At 46.6% G+C, this 26158-nt stretch overlaps 2 protein-coding genes across 5 annotated transcripts; one reads left to right on the forward strand and one right to left on the reverse strand.

The window, feature by feature from the left end:
• Positions 1-594: 594 nt before the first annotated feature.
• Positions 595-8356, reverse strand: DMAC2L (distal membrane arm assembly component 2 like). The gene is made up of 5 exons (XM_035097635.3): positions 8244-8356; positions 4899-5012; positions 3219-3427; positions 1822-1993; positions 595-725 (listed from the first exon to the last, which is right to left on the reverse strand). Exons 2-5 carry the CDS (start codon positions 5003-5005, stop codon positions 611-613), a joined length of 603 nt encoding a protein of 200 aa, XP_034953526.1. The 5' UTR covers positions 5006-5012; positions 8244-8356; the 3' UTR covers positions 595-610.
• A 44-nt stretch (positions 8357-8400) lies between these two features.
• On the forward strand, positions 8401-22205 carry L2HGDH (L-2-hydroxyglutarate dehydrogenase). 4 transcript variants are annotated; one of them, XM_088656070.1, is made up of 10 exons: positions 8401-8540; positions 10065-10180; positions 10750-10906; positions 12388-12519; positions 14557-14719; positions 15597-15631; positions 16405-16572; positions 17798-17955; positions 20359-20490; positions 20892-22205. In XM_088656070.1, exons 3-10 carry the CDS (start codon positions 10892-10894, stop codon positions 21085-21087), a joined length of 999 nt encoding a protein of 332 aa, XP_088512196.1. In that variant the 5' UTR covers positions 8401-8540; positions 10065-10180; positions 10750-10891; the 3' UTR covers positions 21088-22205. The 4 variants fall into 4 exon arrangements, with proteins under 4 accessions (XP_088512196.1, XP_088512201.1, XP_034953420.1 ...); XM_035097529.3 differs by having other exon boundaries at positions 8407-8540; positions 10750-10901; XM_088656075.1 differs by lacking the exon at positions 10065-10180.
• Positions 22206-26158: the final 3953 nt, after the last annotated feature.

Consider the following 26158-nt stretch of genomic DNA (forward strand, 5'->3'; position numbering starts at 1 on the left):
AGGTCATAGCCGAGAGTTTAGACTAAATGTGATCTACCTGGAGAAGGAACTGGCAAGCCACTCCAGTATCCCTGCCAAGAAAACTCCATGGACATTAAAAAGGAGCAGCTTTGAGAAGAAATTTCCAAGGCATGCTCTGGTTCATGGGGTCACGGAGTCGGACACGACTAAGACAACTAAATGACGACGAAGCAGAAGGGGACAGGGAGTTAAGATGACTTTGTAGTAAAAAAAACAAACCTTTGGGAAAAGTATATAGTTCTCTGTAGGAATCTAATTGACCTTAGATTGCCCAAACCTCCATGATTTAGCATCCAAAGTCAACATCTTCAACAACAAAAGAGCTCTTCAGAAAGTGACCAGGGGTGTTGTAGTCTTGTTTTATGGAAAGGGGGGGGGAGTAACTTAAGGACAGATTGCATGCCTGGCATTGACCAAGCTGTAGCATCACCACTTAAGGGACTTCCAAAAGCAGAGGCTGCCAGAGACCTCCCTTGAGAGGCTGGAGCACAGAGATGCTGCAGAGACAACAGTGGGCTGAGCAATTCTCCACCTCCACAACTTTCACAGGATTAAGAAGACTATGAGGCCCAATGAGGTGGCAATGCCTTTAATCCAAGTCCAGTTCTAGCTGCAAGCCTGGCATTGATTGCCTGAGGGTCTGAGCAGTGGCTTCCTTCTCTTTTATCCCAGGTAGGTCGCTCAAAAACAAATATTCCAGATTACTGTAAAGAAGAAGAAGAAGAAATATTTAATTTAGCAAAAGCTGCTGACTACACTGGAAGACAGGCACACATGAAGCCCACTATTCACAGATGCCCTTTATTTTTGTCCAACCAAATTTATACACGGTTTGAGTGTAACATAACCTCTAAGTCAGTGGTTCTCAAAAGGTGCGGCAGGAGAGGGTGGCAAGTGTGGCGGGAAGGGTCAAGGACAATCAAAGAAGCATTTTAACATTTCAGTGTGGTAAAGGTAAAGGGACCCCTGACCATTAGGTCCAGTCGTGACCGACTTTGGGGTTGTGGCGCTCATCTCACATTATTGGCCGAAGGAGCCAGCATACAGCTTCCAGGTCATGTGGCCAGCATGACAAAGCCGCTTCTGGCAAACCAGAGCAGCACATGGAAATGCCGTTTAGCTTCCCGCTGTAGCGGTACCTTTTTGTCTACTTGCACTTTTGACGTGCTTTCAAACTGCTAGGTTGGCAGGAGCTGGGACCGAGCAACGGGAGCTCATCCCATCGCAGGGATTCGAACCGCCGACCTTCTGATTGGCAAGCTCTAGGCTCTGTGGTTTAACCCACAGCGCCACCTGGGTCCCATTTCAGTGTAGTACAGGACCACAATATTTTAGTTGCAGAATAAAGATATCTATCAGTATTCTGCAAATAAAATATTGTGGTTCAGTGTAGTACAGGACCACAATATTTTATTTGCAGAATAAAGATATCTATCAGTATTCTGCAAATAAAATATTGTGGTTCAGTGTAGTACAGGACCACAATATTTTATTTGCAGAATACTGATAGATATCTTTTCAAAACGTGAGCAAGGGCATCAAGTGGCCCTGACGACAATCCTAGTTGCATTTTCCAATATCAATTTAAATTTACATTCTGAAAGTGTGTCTCTCTTGTCCCCTCGCAACAATTTGGCTTGGGGAAAAAAAGCCTTTCGTGGTAGCCTAACTGCGGCAGGGAGAGGGCTCCTGTAAGTCACCCATATTTTCTGTTGCTGGTTGCGAGAACAACAGGGTTCATGATGCAGCAAACACGCTTGCAGTGTGAAACACGGGGCTGCCCTCGGCGGCTTTGCGTACCTGAGCTTATGCAGAGCAATGATGCCTTTGTCCGTGACGTTCCCGCAGGAAATGACCCAGAGGCGCAGGAGGCTTCTCTGCAGGTTGGGCGTCTGGCTCAGCCGCTGCAAACACTCGTCGTAGATGTACATGCACTTGCAAAGCCGGATTTCCTCAACGTGCTCCAGGCCATCTGAAAAAGGCAGAACGTCAAGGAAGGGGGACTTGCAACACGCAACCGGCCTGAAGATTTACAGCCCACCAGCAATATCTGTGTGCAATATCTCAGTGCCGGAGTCTGATACGGCTCTAGAGAAAAGCTTTCCCCAACCTGCATTGCAGGGGGTTGGACTAGATGAGCCTAGGGGGTCCCTTCCAACTGTACAATGATTCTCTGATTCTAGCCTGGTGTGCTGAAGCTGGTCGAAGGGCAGCTCTAGACTAGCAGCTTTTAGAAGAAGATTCAAAAGGCTCACATGCAACCCGCTTAAGCGTTGTGTTTGTTTAGTTCAAGGCACCACCGTTCCACTGCTGCAAGCATGCTCTTTGAATGTGCAAAACTCTTGGATTACTTGATAACTGAAGGCACTTCCTTAATAGCCTTTGGGCGCTGCAGGCAGAATCGAAGCCTGTAAAATAAACATGTAACAATTCCATAAGCCAGGGCTTGATTTAGGTTTGATGAGGCCCTAAGCTACTGAAGGTAATGGGGGCCTTTATATGTCCGGCTGTCCTTTGCCAACAACAATTTGTCCCTGTTTTTTGTGTTGAATATATGCTGTATATATGGTAACTTATGGCAAGCCAGTAGATGATACTGAGCGAAATGATCCGGTGGTCTGACTTGTGACATACCAAAGAATCATAGAATTTTAGAGTTGGAAAGGATCCATTTGGTCCAACCCCTGCAATGCAGGACACTCTTTTCCGAACATGGGGCTTGAACCCACGACCCCGAGATTAAGTGTCTCATGCTTTTATCGACTGAGCTATCCTGCCTTCTTTTTAAGAGCTCAAAACGCACCCAGATCGTGATCCTTGAGTCTCCTTTTCTGCCTGCGTTAGACTGCCATGAGAAAGGCAGACGGAGAACAAAACTTAAGGGACAGATTTACTCATCAGCAGGACTTCCTGACTGTCCTTAAATGTCAAGATACCGTCAGAGGGATAGAGATTCAGACAAAATGCCTCCCATGTGCAATGCAGAATCTCCCTGTGGAGACTTCACCACCTGCGAAAGGGCAGGGGTCTACGTTCCGCAGGGCCATCTGTATAAGCAGGCAATGATCTAAACCAGATTTCACCAACCTTTTTGGACCAGTTTGTGTACATTTCAAATTTTGTGAGTGCTGCTGGACGGGGTGTGTGGAATATTGGGAATATTGACGGACCAAGCTGGTAGTGTTTCAGCTACTTACCCAAATAATCAAATCCCTTGGCCATGATGCAGGATTCTGTGGCATTAATTGACTGTATTTTATATTTCCCTAATGGTCCCGAAGGGAGTCCGTTGTAATCTTGCTGCCATTTGTCCAAGCCTTGGTAACGCACGTGTGCCCCACACCGAAGGAGCCATTCCGAAGCGGCTCTGTCTGGGCCCACGGCCTGGATCCGCTCATAGTCCACCCTTTAAACGAGAAGGAACAGTTAAGTTTTAAGCAGAGTTTTGTTTTGATTTTGCAATCCTCTTTTAAAGGTATTCAGGTTGGGTGGCCATTAGCACCTCTTGTTGGAGTGAGTGCCATAGGTTAAGGGTGTGCTGGGTGGGCCCTTACTTGCAGTGCCTTCTGTTATTGGGCCCTGCAAGGCCTATGTAATGTAAAGAAGTGTAAAGGGATTCAAGTCAGGGCAAGCAATAATTCCACATACTGTATATGCTTCTGGGGTCTGAACTGGCACGTGACCTGGGGTTTGTAGTAGATAGCTCAATGAATATGTCAACTCAGTGTGTTGGAGCTGTAAAAAAAAGACCATTCCATGCCTAGAGATCATTAAAGGACCCCTGGACGGTTAAGTCCAGTCAAAGGCGACTATGGGGTTGCGGCGCTCATCTTGCTTTCAGGCCGAGGGAGCCGGAGTTTGTCCACAGACCACTTTCCACTAAACCACTACTGGCGCAACGGGACACTGTGACAGAAACCAGAGCGCATGGAAATGCCGTTTACCTTCCTGCCGCAGTGGTACCTATTTATTTACTTGCACTGGCATGCTTTTGAACTGCTAGGTTGGCAGGAGCTGGGACAGAGCAACAGGAGCTCACCACCCCCACCGTCACGTAGATTCAAACCACCGACCATCTGATCGGCAAGCCCAAGAGGCTCAGTGGTGTTTAGACCACAGTGCCACCCGCATCCCTATCTAGGAATCATTAGGCAAGGAAATGAAAATAAAACTGCTGGCATCCTAATGTTTGGAATACGGTGCAAAGTTCCGATTGCCTCACCCCAAAAAGGATATTGTAGAGTTAGAAACATTTCAGGAAAGGGCAAGCAAAACGATTAAAGGGGTGGAGGGACTCCCCTATGGAGGAAGGCTGCAGTGTTTGGGGCTTTCCAGTTTAGAGAAAAAGCAAGAAAGGGGTCGCATGATGGAAGTCTACAAAATTATGCGTGGCACAGGGAAAGCAGACAGAGAAAAGTTTTTTGCCTTCTCCATCAGTGCTAGAACTCGGGGGCATTCAATGAAGCTAAATGTTGGAAGATGCAGGACAGGCAGAAGAACGGCACATGGTTAATCTTTGGAACTCCCTGCCACAGGAGGCAGCAACGGCCACCAACCTAGAGGGCTTTAAAAGACAAGTTCATGGAAGAGAGGGCTAGCAATGGCTATCAGCCATGGTGGTTATGCTCTGCCTCCACAGTCGAAGGCAGCGATGCTTCTGAATGCCAGTTACAAGAAGTCACAGGTGAGGAGAGCATTCTTGTGCTTGCAAGTTTCCCACAGGTATCTGGTTGGCCACTGCGAGAACAGGATGCAAGGCTAGAAGGGCCACTGGCCTGAGCCAGCAGGCTCCTCTTATGTCCTTACATGGCAAATGGGTTTCAATTCACAGTGCCCTTTGTGGGAGCTGATTTAGTTGTTCTCGCCAGCGCACTTACTTGTTGAAAACGGCATTAAGCCATCCCCAAAAACTCCTGCCTGTATCCCAGGAGGGTCGCCTCCTTAATAAGCCCGTCTGACGTGTCAAAGCTCCAATCAGCATCATTCAACTTCTGAAAAAGATGCAGGTTGCAAAGCGGTTCAGCGGATTCTCGCACAAAGAACACACAACATTTGTTGGCAGAGTTACAAATAAAGACGATCTATTAAGGAAGTGATATAAAAGACTAATAATGATGATCTTCAGCATTTATATAACTCATTTCAAGGATTCAAAAAAATTCATAGGTTGTCTCACTAAATGCTTATAACAGGTTTGTGCAACAATATAACAACTAACTGGTAGTCTTTAATACGCCAAAAAATAGTATAATGGTATCTCGGATTGCAACCGCAATCCGTTCCGCGGAGGCAGTCGCTCGCTGAAGCAGTCGCTCGCCAAAGGCACGCTTCTGCACACGCGCACACTGCACAGATCACTTCTGCGCATGCGGAAGCTGCGCAGATTGTGTCTGCACATCCGACACCATGGAACCCGGATGTAAACACTTCCGGGTCCGCGGCGGTCACTCGCCGAGGTAGGCGTAAACCGAGGTTTGACTGTACTTTTTGCAGCTGAACTGAGGTTTCCTACATTGAATAGATCCAGATTAAAATTTAGGCCCTAATGAAATCAGTGTGGCCATGAGTATAGCCAGGATTTTTGTTTGGGGGGGGGGCAGAACCACAGTTTGCTATTTATTTTTATTTATTTATGCGGGGAAGACAGCTGCCCTTCCCTGCCCCCAGCCCCCTTGGCCCAGTGGGGCACCTTTGCAGTGACTTAATCTAACCTGTCTCAAAGGGAACTACCGTGTTTCCCACATTTTAAGACACCGTCTTATATTTATTTTACCCAAGAAAATAAGCCTATGGCTTATTTTCGGGGGGGTGTCTTTTTAATTTTTTTTTAACTGTAATTACGGCAGCCAGCGTTGCTGCTGCTGGGTTCCGGAGGCAGCCTGCAGGGTCGGTGCCCAGCTGCGCCGGTGCTGGACACTGGAGAGAGCAGGAGACTGAGCAGCCACTGCGGCATCGCGCTGCCAGAGACTCGCAGCCACTGAGGAGCTTGCGGCGCCGGGGCTTGCGGGCGGCTCTCGCCTTTCCGCCCTTTCTCCTGCTCCCGGGGGAGACGTGGCTTCTATTCCCCATTGCCAAGGAAACAGCCCGGGGGAGAGACGCCAGAGCTGAGGCGCCCCCCGCCCGCGGATCCCACGTGCCGCCGAAAACGGCAATGCTTAGGGCCCCCCACTCCTCGCCCGAAGTGGAGTAAGGCCCCCCGAGCAGTCCAGGGCTTGCTTCCGAATGCGCAGGGACAGGACTGCGCTGTTAAACTCTTTGCAAACTCCTTGCCCAAAAGAAAGCTGTCCTGCAGAGTGCCGGATCGAGGAGCCGGTCTGCAGAGTCAGCGCCCAGCAGCGCGGCGCTGGATTGAGGAGGCGGTGCTTCGTGCGGAGCTGCTGGGCGCCGACCCGGCAGGCCGCTTCCTCGATCTGGCGGCCTCCCGGGTTGGCGCCCAGCAGCGCCGCGCGGAGCACCGCCGGTCTGTAGAGTCAGCGCCCAGCAGCGCGGCGCTGGATTGAGGAGGCGGTGCTTCGTGCGGAGCTGCTGGGCGCCGACCCGGCAGGCCGCTTCCTCGATCCGGTGCTCCGCGCGGCGCTGCTGGGCGCCCACCCGGGAGGCCGCCGGATCGAGGAAGCGGCCTGCCGGGTCGGCGCCCAGCAGCTCCGCACGAAGCACCGCCTCCTCAATCCAGCGCCGCGCTGCTGGGCGCTGACTCTGCAGACCGGCTCCTCGATCCGGCACTCTGCAGGACAGCTTTCTTTTGGGCAAGGAGTTTGCAAAGAGTTTAACAGCGCAGTCCTGTCCCTGCGCATTCGGAAGCAAGCCCTGGACCGCTCGGGGGGCCTTACTCCACTTCGGGCGAGGAGTGGGGGGCCCTAAGCATTGCCGTTTTCGGCGGCACGTGGGATCCGCGGGCGGGGGGCGCCTCAGCTCTGGCGTCTCTCCCCCGGGCTGTTTCCTTGGCAATGGGGAATAGAAGCCACGTCTCCCCCGGGAGCAGGAGAAAGGGCGGCAAGGCGAGAGCCGCCTGCAAGCCCCGGCGCCGCAAGCTCCTCAGTGGCTGCGAGTCTCTGGCAGCGCAATGCCACAGTGGCTGCTCAGTCTCCTCTCTCCCATGCCCAGCGCTGCTGGGAGCCGACCCTGCAGGCATGGCTTATTTTCGGGGTATGTCTTATATTTTACAAAGGCTTTAAAATCCTGCCATGGCTTATATTATGACTCCGTCTTAAAAAGGGGGAAACACGGTAGTTGCAATTCGCTAGGTCTGGATTTACCCTTTGGGTCCCTTCCAATTCTACCATCCTATATGACTGCTGCCCTGCAAGTGGCTGGACTAGATTGACCCTCGGGGTCCCTCCCAGCTCTACCATGCCATGCAGACGAGGGCCGGATTTAGGTTGGATGAGGCCCTCAGCTACTGAAGGTCATGGGGCACTTTATATGCCCAGCTGTCCTTTATTAACAACAAATTGTCACTGTTTTTTGTTGTTGTTGAATATATGCTGTGTTGTTGTTTAGTCGTGTCCGACTCTTCGTGACCCCATGGACCATAGCATGCCAGGCACTCCTGTCTCCCACTGCCTCCCGCAGTGGATATATGCTGTATATATGGTAACTTGTTGTTGTTTAGTCGTTTAGTTGTGTCCGACTCTTTGTGACCCCATGGACCAGAGCATGCCAGGCACTCCTGTCTTGCACTGCCTCCCGCAGTTTGGTCAAACTCATGTTCGTAGCTTCGAGAACACTGTCCAACCATCTCGTCCTCTGTCGTCCCCTGGTATGGGGACGACATACCTGATATGGTAACTTATGGGCATATATATGCTGTACTGTATATATGGTAACTTATGGACCTAATTGGTATCTAAAGCCATTTGCATGTAACAAAATATGCATTTTATCAAAGTAATTGTTGAACTGAAATACGATTAAGAAGCAAGTATATTAATAGTGGGATTTTTTGGGGGGGAGGGCAAGAGAGTGGGGCCCTAAGCTATAGCTTGCTTAATTTATACGCAACAGCAAACGACGTTTCTCAACCCAGGTCGCTTTGCAAGATGCAAGTCGCTTTGGGCTGCATTGGGCAAGACAAAATAGCAATAGGAATAATAATATGGTGGTGGTGGGCGTGTCCTGGAAAAAAGAGGACACAGGGCAGCAGCAGCAACAACAATTTGCATAAACAACAACAACAACAACAATTTGCTTAAACAACAACAACAACAACAACAACAACTTGCCTGCTCCCCTTCACCCGGAGACCCCCCGGGCGCCTTGCTTCTTTCCCGGCGCTGCAGGCCCTTCTTCGTGGCGCGGAGGGCGAGGAGGACGCGGGAGCCCCTTTTCCTTCCGCGGGGCGGCCTCGCTCCTCCTCCTGGCGGCGCCTTCGTCGGGAGGGAGGCGGACCCGGAGCCCGGCATCATGGCCCCTCTGTGCGCCCGGGCCTTGTGGCAGGGCGGGCGGGCGCGTTGGCTGCGTCTCCCCCCGGCCCCGGGCCGCCTTCTCCCCGCCAGGCACCTCGGAGGGACCCCCGGGAGGTGAGCGGGCCGGGCGCCCGGGACGGGGCGGGGGGCGGGCTAGGCGGGCTGCCCTTGGACCCCGAGGCCGGGAGGGCAGGAGCGCCACAGGGAGGAGGGGAACCGGCGGGCGCAGCTTCTGCTTCGGGGGGAATTCAGGGCTAAGCAAGCTCTGGCTTCGGGCAGGCCTAGGCAACCTCGGCCCTCCAGAGGTTTGGTGACTACAATTCCCATCATCCCGCCCACTGGTCCTGTTAGCTAAGCATCATGGGAGTTGTAGTCCCAAAACCTCTTTAGGGCCGACGTTGCCTAAGCCTGGCTTAGGGCCTCACTCTCTTGCCCCCCCCCCCAAAAAAATATTTAAAGGAAACAAAAACCTGGATGTCCATTTCCAAAATATAAGATAAAAAAAACAAATAAAATAAAACCTACCTACAGCAACAGTGTTCTATGTGGTTTAGGCTCCTGTGAGGTAAGTCATGGGCCCCGCCTGCTCCCGCAAATATCACTGGTTTGCTCATTTCTATATCAATTGCTTCTATAAAACAATTAACAAATTGCCCAGTAGCACCTTAGAGACCAACTAAGTTTGGTCTCTGGAAGACATATAAAGGGCCCCATTACCTTCAGTAGCTTAGGGCCTCATCAGAGCTAAATCCGGCCCTGAGCATCACCACCATCACTTACTGCATTTCATAGTCGCTTCCTCTGGCCCCGCTAAGACAAACCAGAGCGACTCACCAACAAACAGAAACAAGATAACATGAAACAAAATTTAAAAAAAATCCTTTCAGTAGCACCTGAAAGGATTATTATTATTATTATTATTATTATTATTTTGACTACGTCAGACCAACACGGCTACCTACCTGTAAGATAACATGAAAACGATCCTCATGATCATTATTCTCCTAGGGAGCAGCCTTAAGAGCAGAACTTAAGAGCGCTCCTCACCTGGTTGTGGAGGGCTGTGATGATAAAATGAGACACAGGATGTACATATGGTAACCGATAAATGAAAGTTTAAGAGTCAGACAGGACAACAGGTGATGTGAAAGACAAGCTGCAGAGCAGCTGCCAGTCAGAGGAGACCACAGGATCTTCCATACTTTTGTGTGGAATTGCAATGCTTGGTTCCTTCATTAGTTCTGGGGCATCGACAGGATGCCGTCCAAGTCATCGCCATTCTGCCTTTTCCCTGCTGCTCTTCCATCTTCTCGGCCTAAAGACAGTCAATGACTTTTTAGGGGAACAGAAGAGTAGTACAATCTTTAATGGTGTAAATGCGTATAATGTCACTCTCCATCTTTTTTTTAAACGGCGGGGATTTTGGCACGGGCTGTGACGTACTGGGAGAGTGAACAGCTCACCCCACATTCATTATAACTTTCATCCTTTTTTTACTTAAAAAATCTTAATCTTTACATCAATGGAAAACAAAAACCCACCCCTCTCGGAAATTGTCTGATAGCTTTTTTACCAAAATAAGTTCTTTGGTAGTGTGGAGCATGTGATTATCATCCTTCTCAAACACATTTTTAATAGCACCTTTGATGTGGCTGTCGTTGGCGCTGGAATTGTGGGGCTGGCATCGGCCAGGGAGCTGAGCCTGCGACATCCATCCCTCACTTTTGGAGTGCTGGAAAAGGAGAAGGAGTTGGGTATGATATCTGGATCTGATAAAAGAGCTCATCGCCTTCCGTTTTCGTTTCCCTCATGCATTTTTAACTTCCACATGCCCCATCTTCCAGATTTGGTGGTGGTTGTTTAAATGGCTTACTAAAAGGCATCGTTCAGTTAGGCACACTCCCATCAGGAACTTTTTTCTGTACGGGCCAATTTTACACAACTTCCCACTTATCTTAATAGGCCTACCTATGGCTGGATATGCCACATGGGGTGCTCTCCGCCCTGCCCCTTCTTCTACCAAAATTAGGCTTGGAGGAAGATTTATTGTCACCAGTAAGAGCCTAATTGCAAAGGGGGGGGGAGGGCAATTTGGAGGGGTGGTGGCAGTGGATGGGGAACGAGCTAATTCATTATTGCAGACTTTTCCTTATACATTTCTGGTCAGTTTACACCACATTTATAGTTACTTCTCATGGCTTGAAGTCTGAAAAATCACCTGGCGGTTTAAATATGTATTTCACCCGACAGTTAAAAAGAATAAAGGTCCATGCAGCGTGTATTTCAACATTTCTCCTTATTTGTAACACATCTCTCCGACTAGCCTTCCATCAGAGTGGACACAACAGTGGTGTTATTCACAGTGGGATCTACTACAAACCGGGATCTCTAAAAGCGAAGCTGTGTGTGGAGGGGGCTGCCCTCTGCTATGAGTACTGCGACCAAAAGGGAATCCCGTATAAACAATGCGGCAAGGTATGGTAGGTGCTGCACTTTTTGATTTTCTGTTTCAGCAACTCCTAATATCCTTGTAGAGCACTGTAGGTCAAAAGAGTCCTTACGCCAGGGGTCAGCAAACTTTTTCAGCAGGGGGCCAGTCCACTGTCCCTCAAACCTTGTGGGGGGCCGGACTATATATTTATATATATATTTTTTTGGGGGGGGAGAATGAATTCCTATGCCCCACAAATAACCCAGAGTTGCATTTTAAATAAAAGCACACATTCTACTCATGTAAAAGCACGCTGATTCGCGGGCCATATTGAGAAAGCGATTGGGCTGGATCCGGCCCCCGGGCCTCAGTTTGCCTACCCATGCCTTACACTTTTGCTTTATGCATTTGATTTTTCTGACTGCCGTAAGAACAGTCTCCTAAGGCCATGCAGTGTGTGGAGTGGTACAGCGGCAATGAATTAACTTGAGTTTCCTGGTCTAAATTAGGGGTTTTGCTCAGTGAAGCCCTAATCATGAACTGGACCCAGGATGAGATATAGCTATACAGTAGAAGAAAAACCACTCTGAAAATGCTCTGAAAAAAACTGTTGTAATGCTCACAGTGGAAAATTTCAGAGAGTTCCAATTTTGACTCTACAGCGCCACCTGGTGTCACAGTGTTATAACGCATTTATAACATTTTATTTTTACTAGCTGAGTCATAGCTGCCAAGTTCTCCCTTTTTTAAAGGGAAATTCCTTTATGCTGAATAGGCTTCCTCGCGAGAAAAGGGAAAACTTGGCAGCTATGAGCTGAGTCCTTGATCTTTTAAGGATATATTGGGGAAAACACCCAGTACATACCCCCACATTTCCAAAAGGTAGTCATTGTGATGTGAGGCCAGTTCATAACCTTTGCAAATCCTTGGCCTCTGAAGAAAACTATTTTCTCTCATGAGACAGTGTTAAATAAAACGTTTCACCTCTGAAAAACGCTCTATTGGGAGCGAATTTTCCCTGGCAGCAGACAACAGAACCACGAGACTAGTGTAAAATACTCAGACAAGAGTTTTATTACGACTATACAAACAACAAACCCAAAGCACGTGGGTGATCTCTTTCTGCAGGCAAATTCAAACTGCAACTTTTCTCTTTATACCCATCACCAGCTGTGTCTAATTAGCCTGGAAAACCACACGCGGAACTCATAGAAAATGTCCTTAAAGTTATCTGCACCCTTTTCCTGTTTTGTGACAAATGATACCTAACACGCTCACCCGTCACCAGCCAGTTTGCATGAATCACTGCAGTCTGCTCTGCTGAAACCTGGAGCCTTCACCTATGCCAGGTTTTTGAAAAGAGGATCCATTTCCATTCCATTAAATTTGTATTTAATTAAGATGGCAACATGGCATTACTCCTGCTCCATCCTACACAGCACAGTTGTCGTTACCTTTGCTCTTTCGTTGCATTTTTACTCTCTGGCTGGCCCACGTTCCGCATTGTGACTTCCTTTATTTCTTCTGCAGCTGATAGTTGCAGCTGAACAGGAAGAAGTTCCGAGACTCAAGGCGCTGTATGAGAGGGGCCTGCAGAACGAGGTCCGCGGACTGAAACTCATCTCTTCCAAAGAAATACAAGCGAAGGAGCCCTACTGCCGGGTGCGCGACCTTCTTCGACGCGATGCCTATTTTTTTTGTTCTAGGAACCTTTTAGAGCGGGTTGGGATCAAGGGAAGCCCAGTGCAGCTGTTCACCTCCCCATTTGAATTACCAACCTCCATTAAAGGAGCATAAGAACATGTCTTCTGCTGAGTCACACCATTGATCCATCTAGATAAGAGGTGGAAGACTCCCTGGTCTTGAATGGGGTAACTGTGCCCCTGAAGGACCAGGTGCGCAGCCTAGGAGTCATTTTGGACTCACAGCTGTCCATGGAGGCACAGGTTAATTCTGTGTCCAGGGCAGCTGTCTACCAGCTCCATCTGGTATGCAGGCTGAGACCCTACCTGCCCGCGGACTGTCTCGCCAGAGTGGTGCATGCTCTGGTTATCTCCCACTTGGACTACTGCAATGCGCTCTACGTGGGGCTACCTTTGAAGGTGACCCGGAAACTACAACTAATCCAGAATGCGGCAGCTAGACTGGTGACTGGGAGTGGCCGCCGGGACCACATAACACCGGTCCTGAGAGATCTACACTGGCTCCCAGTATGTTTCCAAGCACAATTCAAAGTGTTGGTACTGACCCTTAAAGCCCTAAACGGCCTCGGTCCTGTATACCTGAAGGAGCGTCTCCACCCCCACCATTCAGCCCGGATACTGAGATCCAGCACCGAGGGCCTTCTGGCGGTTCCCTCATTGCGAGAACTGAGGTTACAGGGAACCAGACAGAGGGCTTTCTCGGTAGTGGCACCCGTTCTGTGGAACGCCCTCCCAGCAGATGTCAAGGCAATAAGTAACTATTTTACTTTTAGAAGACAACTGAAGGCGGCCCTGTTTAGGGAACTTTTTAATGTTTAATGCTGTACTGTTTTAATATTCGGTTGGAAGCCGCCCAGAGTGGCTGGGGAAACCCAGCCAGATGGGCGGGGTATAAATAATAAATTATTATTATATTATTATTCTGGCCTGCAATAGCCTATCAGGGAGCCCAGTATGGACCTTGAGGCCATATCCCCCAAACCTCACTCATGGTAGTGACCTCAGCGGATGGGCACGAGGACAGGATTTAATTCTGCATTGGTTGCACGACTCTGTTCCCTGGCAGCAGGATTTAATCTCTGCTCATTCATTTAGTGAGGGTTAAAATGCTATGCAAAAGTGCCCTTTGAAGCAGCTCTCAGGAGCGAGCTACTTCAAAGAGGCTCCTTCACCTCTGGGGTTTGAAGGAGCAGCGCAGAAAGCCCTTGGTAATATCTTCCCGTGAGGAGGTTTACAAATGTGCAGAGGGCTCTTTGAAAGCCCTGTAGTTTGCTTTGAGGTCCCGACAATCAGGTTCTTCAAAGCAAAGCGTGTGATGTCGCTGCGACACCAGATGGTTGACAGATGGGATCCCCCATCCACCTGCCAACTTTAGCCTGCCACGGGCGCAGGAGATAAAGATCAGGCCCTTCAGCCGGGAAAGCTTGCCCACCCGCTGTTCAGATCAGCTCTGTCTGCACTGACTGGCAGCAGTTCTCTCTAGTGTTTCAGACAGGCTTCTCCCAGCCCTGTCTTGAAATGCTGGCGGCTGAAACCACGACCCCCCCCCTCCACACACAGCAGATGCCGCTGAGGAGAAGCATATCCACGGAGACACTTTTAATTGGCCTTGTATCTCTTTCTGTAGCTCTGTGGAAGGAGTCTAACACAAATGTGATGGAGACTCAAACTTCCTCGCCCAGGAAAAGTCCACAGGCTACACAGGGACTTCTATAAGCCCTGCTGGACCAAGCCAAAGGGGGCCTCCCGCAGTGGCCGAGCAAATTTCTGTGGGGAGCCCACAAGTTCTCTCCTGCTTGTGACCCTCAAGCAGCTGGTGTGCAGTGGCTGGCTGGGAATTGGAGGGTCCTTTGTCCTAATTGCTTCCTGCTCAAGAGTGCTGCTTAGGAGCCTATCTGGACCGGCAGCTTCTGAGCAGGCCTGAAATGGGGCCTTTCTGTCTTCCTCCTCCTTTAAAACTCTCTGCGGCCCTAAATCCCTTTGAATGTCTTTTTAGGGTTTGATGGCCCTGGACTCGCCATACACAGGCATTGTGAACTACAGGCAGGTGGCCTTTGCCTACGCTGAGGATTTCCAGGCAGCCGGAGGGACTGTTTTGACGGACTTTGAGGTGACGGGCATGGAGGTGGCCAAAGAAAGTCCTGCTGGAAGTGAAGAAGGTCAGGAGCTTTCCCGCCGACTGTTTTGTCCTTCCTTCCCACTTTGGCAGCCTTCCTCTGTGAGGTTCTGTGGCGATATGCAGTCCTGGAGCTCACAGCCTCTCGGGTGCTTCCGGAGATCCATGCTTCCGGAGGTTCATGGGATGATCTGGGAGAGCGACGTGGAATGTTTTCAGGTGGACGCAGGAATTGCTTTAGAGACCATCCTGGGAGATGCAGAATTCCAGAACTAGCCCATAGCCTAAATTCAAAGTAGCCGTAGCTGAGAGAGAGCTGTGGCAATTCAGTAAACTTTTCTTCCTTGCAATTCAATAGGAAATCATTAGTTTATAGTAGGTATTCTGTAAGTATTCTGAAAACACAACTGGCGCCTTGGAACTGAAGCCATTCTCTGAAAATGTTTGCTAACATTCTCTTTGTTTGGCCCGTTCAGAATCCGGTGCAAGATGTGGTCTATTTTGGATTGTGGGTACATAGAAAATGTGCCTATTTGTGGGTCACTTCTGAAAGAGCAGCTAGTCTCTCTTTAAGGCCAGAAACTCTAGCTCAGTAGCAGAGAACCTCCCTTGTATTCAGAAGGTTTCAGGTTCAATCCCCAATCTCTCTTGCCCCACTCCGCTCTGGCTGAGATGCTGGAGATCTATTCCCCCTCGCAGCGGATAATACTGAGCTAGAGGGACAAATATCCTGACCCTGGAATTAGAAGGTTGCTGAAATCTCCTGTTCCATTCTGCAGGGCGCAGCTGTTTTTTAGCCTGGGCTGCCCTAAGTAGGGCCTTGAATCTGCCTGACAAGTTCTTCTGTTTGGTTCAGATGTTCTGTTTATATGCCGTTGTTTTATGTGTGCCATTTATAATTTTCATCTTATTACTTACAGGGATGAAATATCCAATTGTTGTTAGAAACTCGAAGGTAAGTCCAGGCTTTCAGATTACATTTTACTTTTCGAGTGCACAATATTTTCTTCGTGTTTTGGCATTTGTCGCATGTCAAGCATACAAATATCACGGTTGCTGTCGTCACCGCAAAAACAGTTATTAATGTGAGTCAAGCAGCTCTTGCCTTGAGGGCTTCATAGTCCTTTCTCTGCTCAGGGTCTAGTCTTAAGAGAGGGTGGTGCCTGACTCGCTCGGAAGGTGGTGGACTCTCCTCCATTGGAGATTTTAAAGCGGAGGTTGGATGGTCATCGGTCATGGAATTGAGATCCCTGCATAGCAGGGGCTGGACTGGATGACCCTTGTGGTCCCTTCCAACTCTACAATTCTATGATTCTATGACTCTGCCCTTGAAGGACCTCAAGTGCCTCTCATGTGGAACCTGAATCTGCAGTTCTGCCTGTGAAGAAACAGAGAAGGGAGAACTGTGGGGTTCCAGGCTGGGATTCCACACCTTTAATTCCTGCTAGCTTAGCAATCAGCAAGCCACACCAGCCTCCTCTGGGAACTCTCTGTGGTCCTGAAGAGCCTTCCAGCTGCTCTTTGGCCTGTCATACCACTCCTGGTCAAGATCAGGCCTCTTTGCCTCCACCTGTCACACTAGAACAGGTACCTTCAAGAATGGGGAGCAGCAGGATAGGAGGTGTGGAAATGGAAGGATAAACAGGCAGCCCAGCGGCTCAGCTGCTTTTGTGATGATGTTCGATGGTGCTATAGCTTTGCTGAGTCTCGACATCTTCTTTTGCACAGGGGGAGGGAATCCATTGTCGGCATCTTGTGTCCTGCGCAGGGCTTTATTCGGACCGCATCTCTCAGATCAGTGGCTGCAGCCCGGAGCCTCGCATTGTTCCATTCCGGGGCGATTACTTGGTGCTGAAGCCAGAGAAGTGCTATTTGGTAAAAGGAAATATTTATCCGGTACGTCAATTTACAGAGAGCTTGAGAAAGCTCTTGGTGCTTCTGGATGCTATTTATTTAATATTTTATTTATTTACTAAAATGTAGACATGGTGTGAGGGGCCTTACACTGTAGTTTCAGGGCAGATCCACTCTGCATACTTTAGCCTATTTGAACTATTTTGGCTTTCCTCTAATGAACCTTGGGATTGTCCTCTTGTGAGAATCCTCAACCACCCGGAAGATGAGTCCTGTGGCTTTGGTGGTCAAAGACACGTACAGTGCCGGTGGGAAAGTTATATAGATATTGAAATTACCTGATCTGAACCAGTCTGCTTTAGAGAGGGTATATTTGCTCTAAGCAATGCTGGTTGCTCTAAGCAATTTCCCAGAATATTCCATGTTACTGGTGCCAATTTCCCTTGCCTCCATTCTGACTTAAAAGCATCTCTCTCCAAACTCCCCTCCAGATGCTGATTTTTATGTATCTGTACATTTAGCCACAGCGGGTGGCGCTGTGGGTTAAACCACTGAGCCTAGGGCTTGCCGATCAGAAGGTCGGCGGTTCGAATCCCCGTGACGGGGTGAGCTCCCGTTGCTCGGTCCCAGCTCCTGCCCACCTAGCAGTTTGAAAGCACATCAAAGTGCAAGTAGATAAATAAGTACCGCTACAGTGGGAAGGTAAACGGCGTTTCCATGTGCTGCTCTGGTTCGCCAGAAGCGGCTTAGTCATGCTGGCCACATGACCTGGAAGCTGTGCGCCGGCTCCCTTGGCCAATAATGCGAGATGAGCGCCGCAACCCCAGAGTCGGTCACGACTGGACCTAATGGTCAGGGGTCCCTTTACCTTTCATTTAGCTAAGTTAGAGATTGTATCTCGATAGACACAACCCTCGGAGATGTATTTAGGTCCACACATGCACTAATCTTTCTCGGGAGAGCAGAAAAGAAGTTCGTGACTACAAGTGTTGTTGCTCGTATTTACCATGTGATGTGCCTAGCCTAAAGCATTCCACAAAGATTGGCACTGAGACATTTGGGTGGGGGGGAGCTCCACCTGATGAACAATAATTACCAGATCCCCAGCTTTCATTTAAAAAGAGGGTTTGTGGGTGTGAGACAAGCCTGCTCCCTTCTTTTCAATGTTTTCTTTGGTTTGTGCCATTCAGAGAGATGCTCCTTGGGCCATTCTTGCGTGATTCTTTCAAATGCGTTTTGACTCCCGAGTGTGTTTCTCGTGCTTTAGGTACCTGATCCCCGTTTCCCCTTCCTGGGTATCCATTTCACCCCAAGGATGGATGGCAGTGTCTGGCTCGGGCCTAATGCTGTGCTTGCCTTCAAGCGAGAGGGCTACAAATTTTATGACTTCAGCTTCCAAGACTTTGTAGACGCAGCGGCTTACAGGTAGTGTCCTCTTTCCATTCATCTGCAGGTTAAGAACGAGACTCTCATTACCTCTCCCCTACCCCCCTTTTCTGCAGTTTGTAGTATGAACCATAGTAATCCCAGGAAGCATTGCGCTGCTTACTATGGGCAATGGAGGAGGGAGACATGCTTCCTGCATTGGTTGGTCTCCAGGGTGTTATGGGTTGAGCATGTGCATTTCTGGTGCTGCAGGGAACACCAGGGGGTGGGTACAGTTTCTCTAATATATATTTCCCCCCTGTATTGTTGCTCTTTCCTCTTAAGCCAGCCAGCTTCATGCTCTGTACCAGCTCCTAGCCCTCACATATGAAGTCCTCTGGCTACATTTCCTCCTCTCCCCCCCCCCTGCCCCCATTCAACACAACACAAATATTTCCGTTGTCTGTGCTCTCCTCTCATTTAAGGCTTCTCCCAACACCGCCTTATTTAATGAGATCTACTTCATAACACTTTTTCTAAACCTTTTTTTTTTTTTTTGCTGGCTCCTCTTCCACCGGACATCCTCCTGGCCCAGCCGCAGAGCCCTTGACTTTTGCTGCCTCTCAGAGCTAAGGAGCAAAAGGACCATTTAATCTCGTCACTGTTTCTAAACGTATTAATCACACCTGTCACATACAATGTTAGTGAGGGACTACCATAGCTGTTATAAAGACAAGAGTTTGGTAGCACCTTCAAAGTTGAACAGGTTTTTTCTTAAGGTAGAAGTTTCTACAGGGCAGAGTCCAGCTCATAAGATGCATGATGTGTAATCCTCAGTTGCCAAATATAATAATAATAATAATAATAATAATACCATCTGGCTGGGTTCCCCCAGCCACTCTGGGCGGCTTCCAACAAAATATTAAAATACAGAAATCCATCAAACATTAAAAGCTTCCCTAAACAGGGCTGCCTTGAGATGCCTTCTCATATTATACATGTGGGGTGTCAAGAAAAGTGTGTATGTAGAGATCAGAAGTAAATGAAACACACAAAAACTCTGCATATGTTAAATGGCCTGAATCAGGGTGATTAGTTTTTCTACCACTACAGGAGTTAGTTAGCTTACCAATGTCAGGATTATTTGTTACAGGTAGGTAGCCGTGTTGGTCTGAGTCGAAGCAAAATAAAAAAATTCCTTCAGTAGCACCTAAAGACCAACTAAGTTTATATTTTGGTATGAGCTTTCGTGTGCATGCACACTTCGTCAGATGTATCTGAAGAAGTGTGCATGCACACGAAAGCTCATACCAAAATATAAACTTAGTTGGTCTTTAAGGTGCTACTGAAGGAATTTTTTTAGGATTATTTGTTGTCATCAACAAGGCTTTGTGACAGGGTGGATTTTATTTAAAACAAATCGATTTAAATCACCAGTCAGGAAGACTTGATTAGTCAGGAAGACTTGATTTAAATCTTTTTTTTTTTTTTACAGGCTCATTCTTGCTAGTATAATCTTAATATTTACAACCAGCTGAAGGTTTCAATTTTGGAAAAATAAATTTTCAGAGTAGTTTTTAGTTATATCACAAATTACAGATTTTGTTATACTATTAGAAATACATAGACAGATAATTATGAAATTATTGTTTATTGGGCAACTTTTCCGCTGCACTTTATTGGAAGGAGAAAAATAATCATTTCCTTAATAACAATTTAAACAGTTTATTTAACTAAAACAGTAACATTGTAGCACATGTATTCATGTTTGTTAACTGATGTGGTTAAACTATTTTTTATATATTAAAAAAACCTTAGACTGAGTTTTCGCACACATGAAGAACTTAAAACAAATCCTTATTTCCTGATGAATAGCCCTTGGACTATAATGTAACTTAAATAGAAAACTATCTTTAGAAAGATTTTTCCTCCAAAAGCATTTTATTTTAAAAATCCGATTTAAATAAAAAAAACTGATTTAAATAAAAAAATCCGATTTTTAAAATTATTCTTTTAAAAAGTAATTGATTTTTATCCACCCTGCTTTGTGAATGGTAACTACAAATAGTTTACATATGATGACGTTTACACTTTTTTGCATTTCTTTCATTTTTGACCGCTCTGCTTACATTTTTCCTTTACACTTGTGTATGTACAGTGGTACCTCTACTTACGAATTTAATGCGTTCTGAACGCACATTCGTAAGTCGAAAAAAATGTAAGTCGAATCCCATAGGAATGCATTGGGAGAAAAAAATTCGTAAGTCGAAGCAACCCTATCTAAAAATTCGTAAGTAGAAAAAATCCTATCTAAACAGCATCCAAGATGGCGGATGGAGCTCCATTCGTAAGTAGAAAAATTCGTAAGTAGAGTTATTCGTAAGTAGAGGTACCACTGTACATGTTTGTGTGTGTTTGTGTGAATGGAAGCCACTTGCAGTAAATGTTGCTTTCCCTCCTCAGTGGCCTATGGAAGCTGGTGTTGAGGAACTTCTCTTATGGAATGGGAGAAATGTACAGAGCATGTTTCCTTAGTGCTCAGGTGAAGCAGCTGCAGAAATTTATACCAGAAGTTACCATCAATGATATACTCAGGTAATCCTTTGGGGATTTAGACATGGCTGCAGACCAAAGTCCTGCATCTGTTTCCTAAACAGATGCCTCTTCTAGGAAGCCTGAAAGCAACGGCAGGGCAGGGCTCTCCTTACCTGCAATTCCCAGCAGCTGGGCATTCAGAGGCATGCCACCTCCGACAGTGATGTTGGATAAAGGATGGTATATAAATCTAATAAATTTAAAAAGCGCCTGAGATATGCAGTTTCCACTTAAAACAGCATATGAGCACCTGTAGGGTCTAATAGCAATTTAAGCATTTTGTTCCTAGGCAAGCAGGCTGGGTCCCAAGTCTCCTGTTGCATGAGCTGTGATAGACAGAGATACAATTCAAGGTCCACTTTGCCCTGTTTGAATGCCCAACTTCTCCTTTCTCTTTGCAGAGGCCCAGCTGGTGTCAGAGCTCAGGCCTTGGACAACGACGGAAACTTGATTGACGACTTTGTGTTTGACGGAGGCACTGGAGACATTGGCAGCCGAGTCCTCCATGTCAGAAATGCCCCTTCGCCTGCTGCTACCTCCTCCCTTGCCATTGCGAAAATGATCGCTAACGAGGTGGAGCGGAGATTTGAGCTCTGATGGAATCCTGGAGGCCCGTTGGATCTCTTTGTGTTCAGGCACTGTGCTTGGAAATGACGGGGAGGTGGCCTTTTGGGGAGAAGCAATCAGAAAGAGAGGCTGCCAACTGGATTGCCTTGCAGAAGCCTCAAGCTTTACAGTGTTCTGATGAACCTCAGAAGTCATGCCACAGGAGTCAAACACAGTGAACACCAGTCAGGTCCATTAGATGCCATATTAATTTGGCAGGGGAGATTGGTCCTGTGGTGTAATCAGGAATGCAGTTAGAACAGCAGACATCACCACTCTTTTCTCCTTAGAATTTCACTTTTGAACTACCTGGGTATGCAGGAGCTGTGGCTGTTTTAATTTCCTTCCATCACAAAATCACCTGCAAAAGGCACAGCAGGAACACAGCCTGCTCTCCACAAAAAGGGAATTGTCTGCCCAAAACACATTCTTTCTCCCTGTCCATGCCAGGCCACACTCTGGGTTGTGGCAATTGCAATAACAGGCGAGTAGTACCATTGCCAATATGCCCTGAGCCCCAGGGAAGGACACCTGTTTATCAGAGTACTGAATGTGATTTCCACCTTCCAACTTACAGAACATAGGAAGTACACTGCTGGCACGATCCAGAGGGAAGTGCTTGTGGGGGGTTGGACTAGATGCCCCTCAGGATCCCTTCCAACCTTACAATTCTACCATTCTAAGCTCCATTGAGTAGCTGAGAAGTGTGCGGGAGGACAGTAATAGATAGTCCCCTAAATAATGGATGCACACAGTGGTTTGGTCACAGCAAGTGGTGCTTTTTCTTTGGAGGGTTTTTTTGTTTTTTGTTTGGTCTTCGTTGAAAATGGGCAAGCAAATCGGTGTTTCATTTTCTGGTTAGATCTACATATGCACACAATCTTCATTTACTGGATAGTCCAGATATGCATAGATCAGGAAAAAATAAGTTTTATCTAATTAAATGCAAGCTATTTTTATAAAAACAAAAGATAATGGGAGTACTGTATATGATTAGAAGCAAAAACAGCCGTGATCTGGATCTACATTTTTAAGAATGTGAATTCATGCAAAACTTGTGCATTACACTGATCAATAAACTTATACAAAAACTGTTGCATAAATGCAAATGTGTTGTCTTCATTGAGTTATGGTGTACTGTACATTACATTTTGTTTCTATTCCAAATAGACTGTGAATCACTGCAGTTCTTGGTATCACAGTCGTCTGCATCCCAATATTTTTTTGACCTAGCCATCCGCTTAGGTGAGGAAAATAAAAGCCTGACTTCTTGACACCCCTTTTCTGTCTGCAGAACCCCTTCCAACCTTGCTACTGAACCTCTGCCTTATGAAGCAGGAAAATTTGCTTGTTGCACTTAAAACCACATTTAGACACCAGTGAAAACTGAAAGGGAGAGAAGCAAAGCTATTATACCCTGGATGGGGAAAGAGGCTGCAAATAAAATTTCTCCCTGTAAATGTTTGTTGCCACCACATTTCAAGAGAGCAGAGGCAGGAGTTACATGTTACCAGTGCTTAATACCACTAGGAGAACCTAGTATTCTGGTTCTGTTATTGTAAGGGCAACATTGGCTATATATAACACCAAATCAGTCTGAAAATCGGTGTACTGTACAGTGGAACCTCGGTTTATGAACACCTCGGTTTACGAATTTTCGGTTTATGAACGCCGTGGACCCATCTGGAATGGATTCATTTACTTTCCATTACTTTCAATGGGAAAGTTCGCTTCAGTTTATGAACGCTTCAGTTTATGAACAGACTTCCGGAACCAATTACACCCATGCTTCGGGTTAAGTACGCTTCAGGTTGAGTACTCCGCGGACCGTCTGGAACAGATTAATCCACTTTCCATTACTTTCAATGGGAAAGTTCGCTTCAGTTTATGAACGCTTCAGTTTATGAACAGACTTCCGGAACCAATTGTGTTCATAAACCGAGGTACCACTGTATATATTGTATATTGTTAAAAGAGAATTATATTAAATTGATGTACAGTACCAATGATATTTTACATCTGCAAAAATGGCAAAATGTATAGAACAAGCTCCAATAAATGTTGGAAATGTAAAGTAAAGGAAGGAACGTTCTGTCACATGTGGTGGAATTGTAAAATAATTAAAAACTATTCCATTTATAATGAAATGGAAAGAATGTTTAAGATAACCTTGGTTAAAAGACCAGAAGTTTTCTTATTAGGCATTTTAGGTCAAGATTTGCCAAAAGACAAGAATTATTTATGTATGCTACAACAGCAGCTAGAATTTTACTAGCTCAAAGGTGCAAAAGCAATGAGAGAACAATGGCAAGAAAAATTGATGGAATATGCTGAAATGGCGAAGTTGACTGAAAGACTTAAAGGTAAGGACAACAGAGACTTTTTAAAAGACTGGGAACCTTTTATAATGTACCTACAGAAGCAATGTACGGAAATGGACTCACTTGCGGGTTGGATTAAACACAATCAACAAACAGAACATAATAATGATGTGTAACTTTAACTTTACTATATTAGGGAGTAAGATAATAAGCAGGAGAAGTGAATTCGGTATAAACCAGAAGGGTAGTTGGGGGAAGTCGTGGGGTGGGGGTGTAATTGGGAATTTATTTTGTGATTATCTCACCAGCAGTGACTGTTAAAATTAGTTGTAAAACCTAATATTTTTTTAAAAAAATAAAATCAATGTACTGTAGTGTTGGAAAGTAACCTGAAGGTCATTTTAGTCCAACCCCTTGCAATGCAGGAATCTCAACTAAAGCATTCATGAGAGGAGATATGATACCCATCTTCGGATATCTTAAGGGCTGTCACATGGAAGAGGGAGCAAACTTGTTTTCTCCTGCTCTAGAGGGTAGGGACTTGAGCCAATGACTTCAAGTTACAAGAAAGGAGATTCCAACTAAACTTTCTGACAGTAAGTGCTGTTTGACAGTGGAACAGTCTCGCTTGGGAGGTTGTGGACACTCCTTCCTTGGAGGTATTTAAGTAGAGGTTGGATGGCTATCTGTCCCTCTGCTTAAAAGCCTCAAAGGAGGGAGAATCCACCACCTAAGGGACACTGTTCCACTGTCAAACAATTCTTGCCGTCAGAAATTTCTTCCTGATTAGTTGCAATCCTCTTTCTTGTAACTTGAAGCTACTGGTTCAGGTCCTACCCTCTGGAGCAAGAGAAAACAGACTTGCTCAGTCTTCCATGACAGCCATTCAGATTTTTGAACATAGCTGTCTTATCTCCTCTCAGTCTTCTCCAGGCTAAACATCCCCAACTCCTTCAACCATTCCTCAGAAGGCTTGGCTTCCAGACCCTTGATCATCTTGATTGCCCTCCTATGCCCACATTTCAGCTTGTCAATATCATCCTTAAATTGTGGTGCTCAGAAGTGGACTCCAGGCGTGGTCTGGCCAAGGAAGAATAGAGTGGTACTCTTCATTTTCTATATTTCTGTTGATGCAGCCAAGACTAGTGTCAGGGTTTTTCTTGTTTTTGTTTTAGCAGCTGCATCACAGTTTTGGGGTTGTTGTTTTTTCATTAAGTATTTTATTGGGATGCTTAAGCAACACTTTTTCCTGACCCTACCTTCAGGTGAGACTGGGGATGAGTCTCTACGCTCATGCTGCACTTTTTTCTTCCACTCCCCACAGAGCACACAAATGGTAACACAAGTAGGAAATCCCACCTGTATTTTTGAACATGGGATCTCCTCTATGAATATTGAAACTGAAAATCTGCCAGCTTACTTGGGAGTAAGATTCACTGACTCTAGTGGAACTAACAGCACAATCCTAACCATATATATTTGGAAGTAAGACTATAATGAATTCATCAGGTCTTAGGAGTTAGGAACGCTGCCTTCATTCCTAGGGGCATACTCCATGTACCCTGTATGAGAAAGATGTACCAAATGGTCAGGTCTACACTCATTTATTTGGAATTGGAACCTATAAAAATATTTGCTACACATCATAAAATAATTATTATTAATAATAATTTTTTTATTTATACCCCGCCCTCCCCAGTCAAAATCGGGCTCAGAGTGGCTCACACCAATAAAATTACAATAAATTAGGCTTATCTATAAATCGATACAATCATTTTTGCATATTTGCCAATTTCTCATCCATGGTGTTTGCTTTAATGCCAGGGCAAAGAAAACGATTTAGGAACCAACCCGTAGTTAAACCATGGAAGAGGGAGAGGGTCCTTCCATTTTTTAGCCAGCAGAGCTTATGGGGAATAGAAACGAGGGGCCCTAGCACTTCTCACAGGCATGAGTGGGGAGGAAACCCTAAAAGGCTCTGGTTGCAGGTACATGGGAAGAACAGGGTCTGAGAGCCTGGGGAGCTGCTTGCCAGTTAGTCCTGGGCTAACAGACCAAGGGCCTGACTCAGTATAAGATAGTTTCATATAAAGATATGCAGATTACACCCAACTTCCCATATCAGTTTATAGGTTCAGGATTACAAGGATCCTGACACCTCTGCACTTATACAATGGATTCTTTTGCTTCATAGAGAGCAATAAAGAGTTGGATGAGGCCACTGGGGTGCAGTGGTTGGAGTGGAGGGGATAGGGACCTCCAAGTGGAACTTACTTCTGTATAGACACATATAAAATCGCACAATTAATAACCCAGGAAGGTCACAGTGAGACAATCTATGTACTACACTTGATGACTCACAGCTGAATGTGGGAAAAGCCTCCAGTGGATTAGGCACAGGACTGCATGCTTCAGGACCTTTCATTCGGCTCTCCTCAATCTGGTGCCATCCAGATGTTTTGGAATGCAACTGGCTGGGACTGATAGGAGTTGCAGTCCAAAACACCTGGGGGCACTAGGTTGCAGAAGGGTGCTTTAGTTGATTTAATCAAGGGGGAGAATTAATTGGTAGAGCTTAGAATTAAGAGCATACTTGTTCACAACACACACACCTCCAGGCTCCTGCATGCTGGGGTGTCACAATAATAGGGAATTGGGGCAGGACGATTACAGCTGACCTTTCCTTATAACAATATCTTTCATTTGTCAAGCTCTCGGGTATCTCACACTTCCTTCAATAT

This window comes from Zootoca vivipara, chromosome 1 (genome assembly GCF_965207765.1).
Source record: "Zootoca vivipara chromosome 1, rZooViv2.hap1.1, whole genome shotgun sequence".
NCBI classification, from domain to species: Eukaryota; Metazoa; Chordata; class Lepidosauria; order Squamata; family Lacertidae; genus Zootoca; species Zootoca vivipara.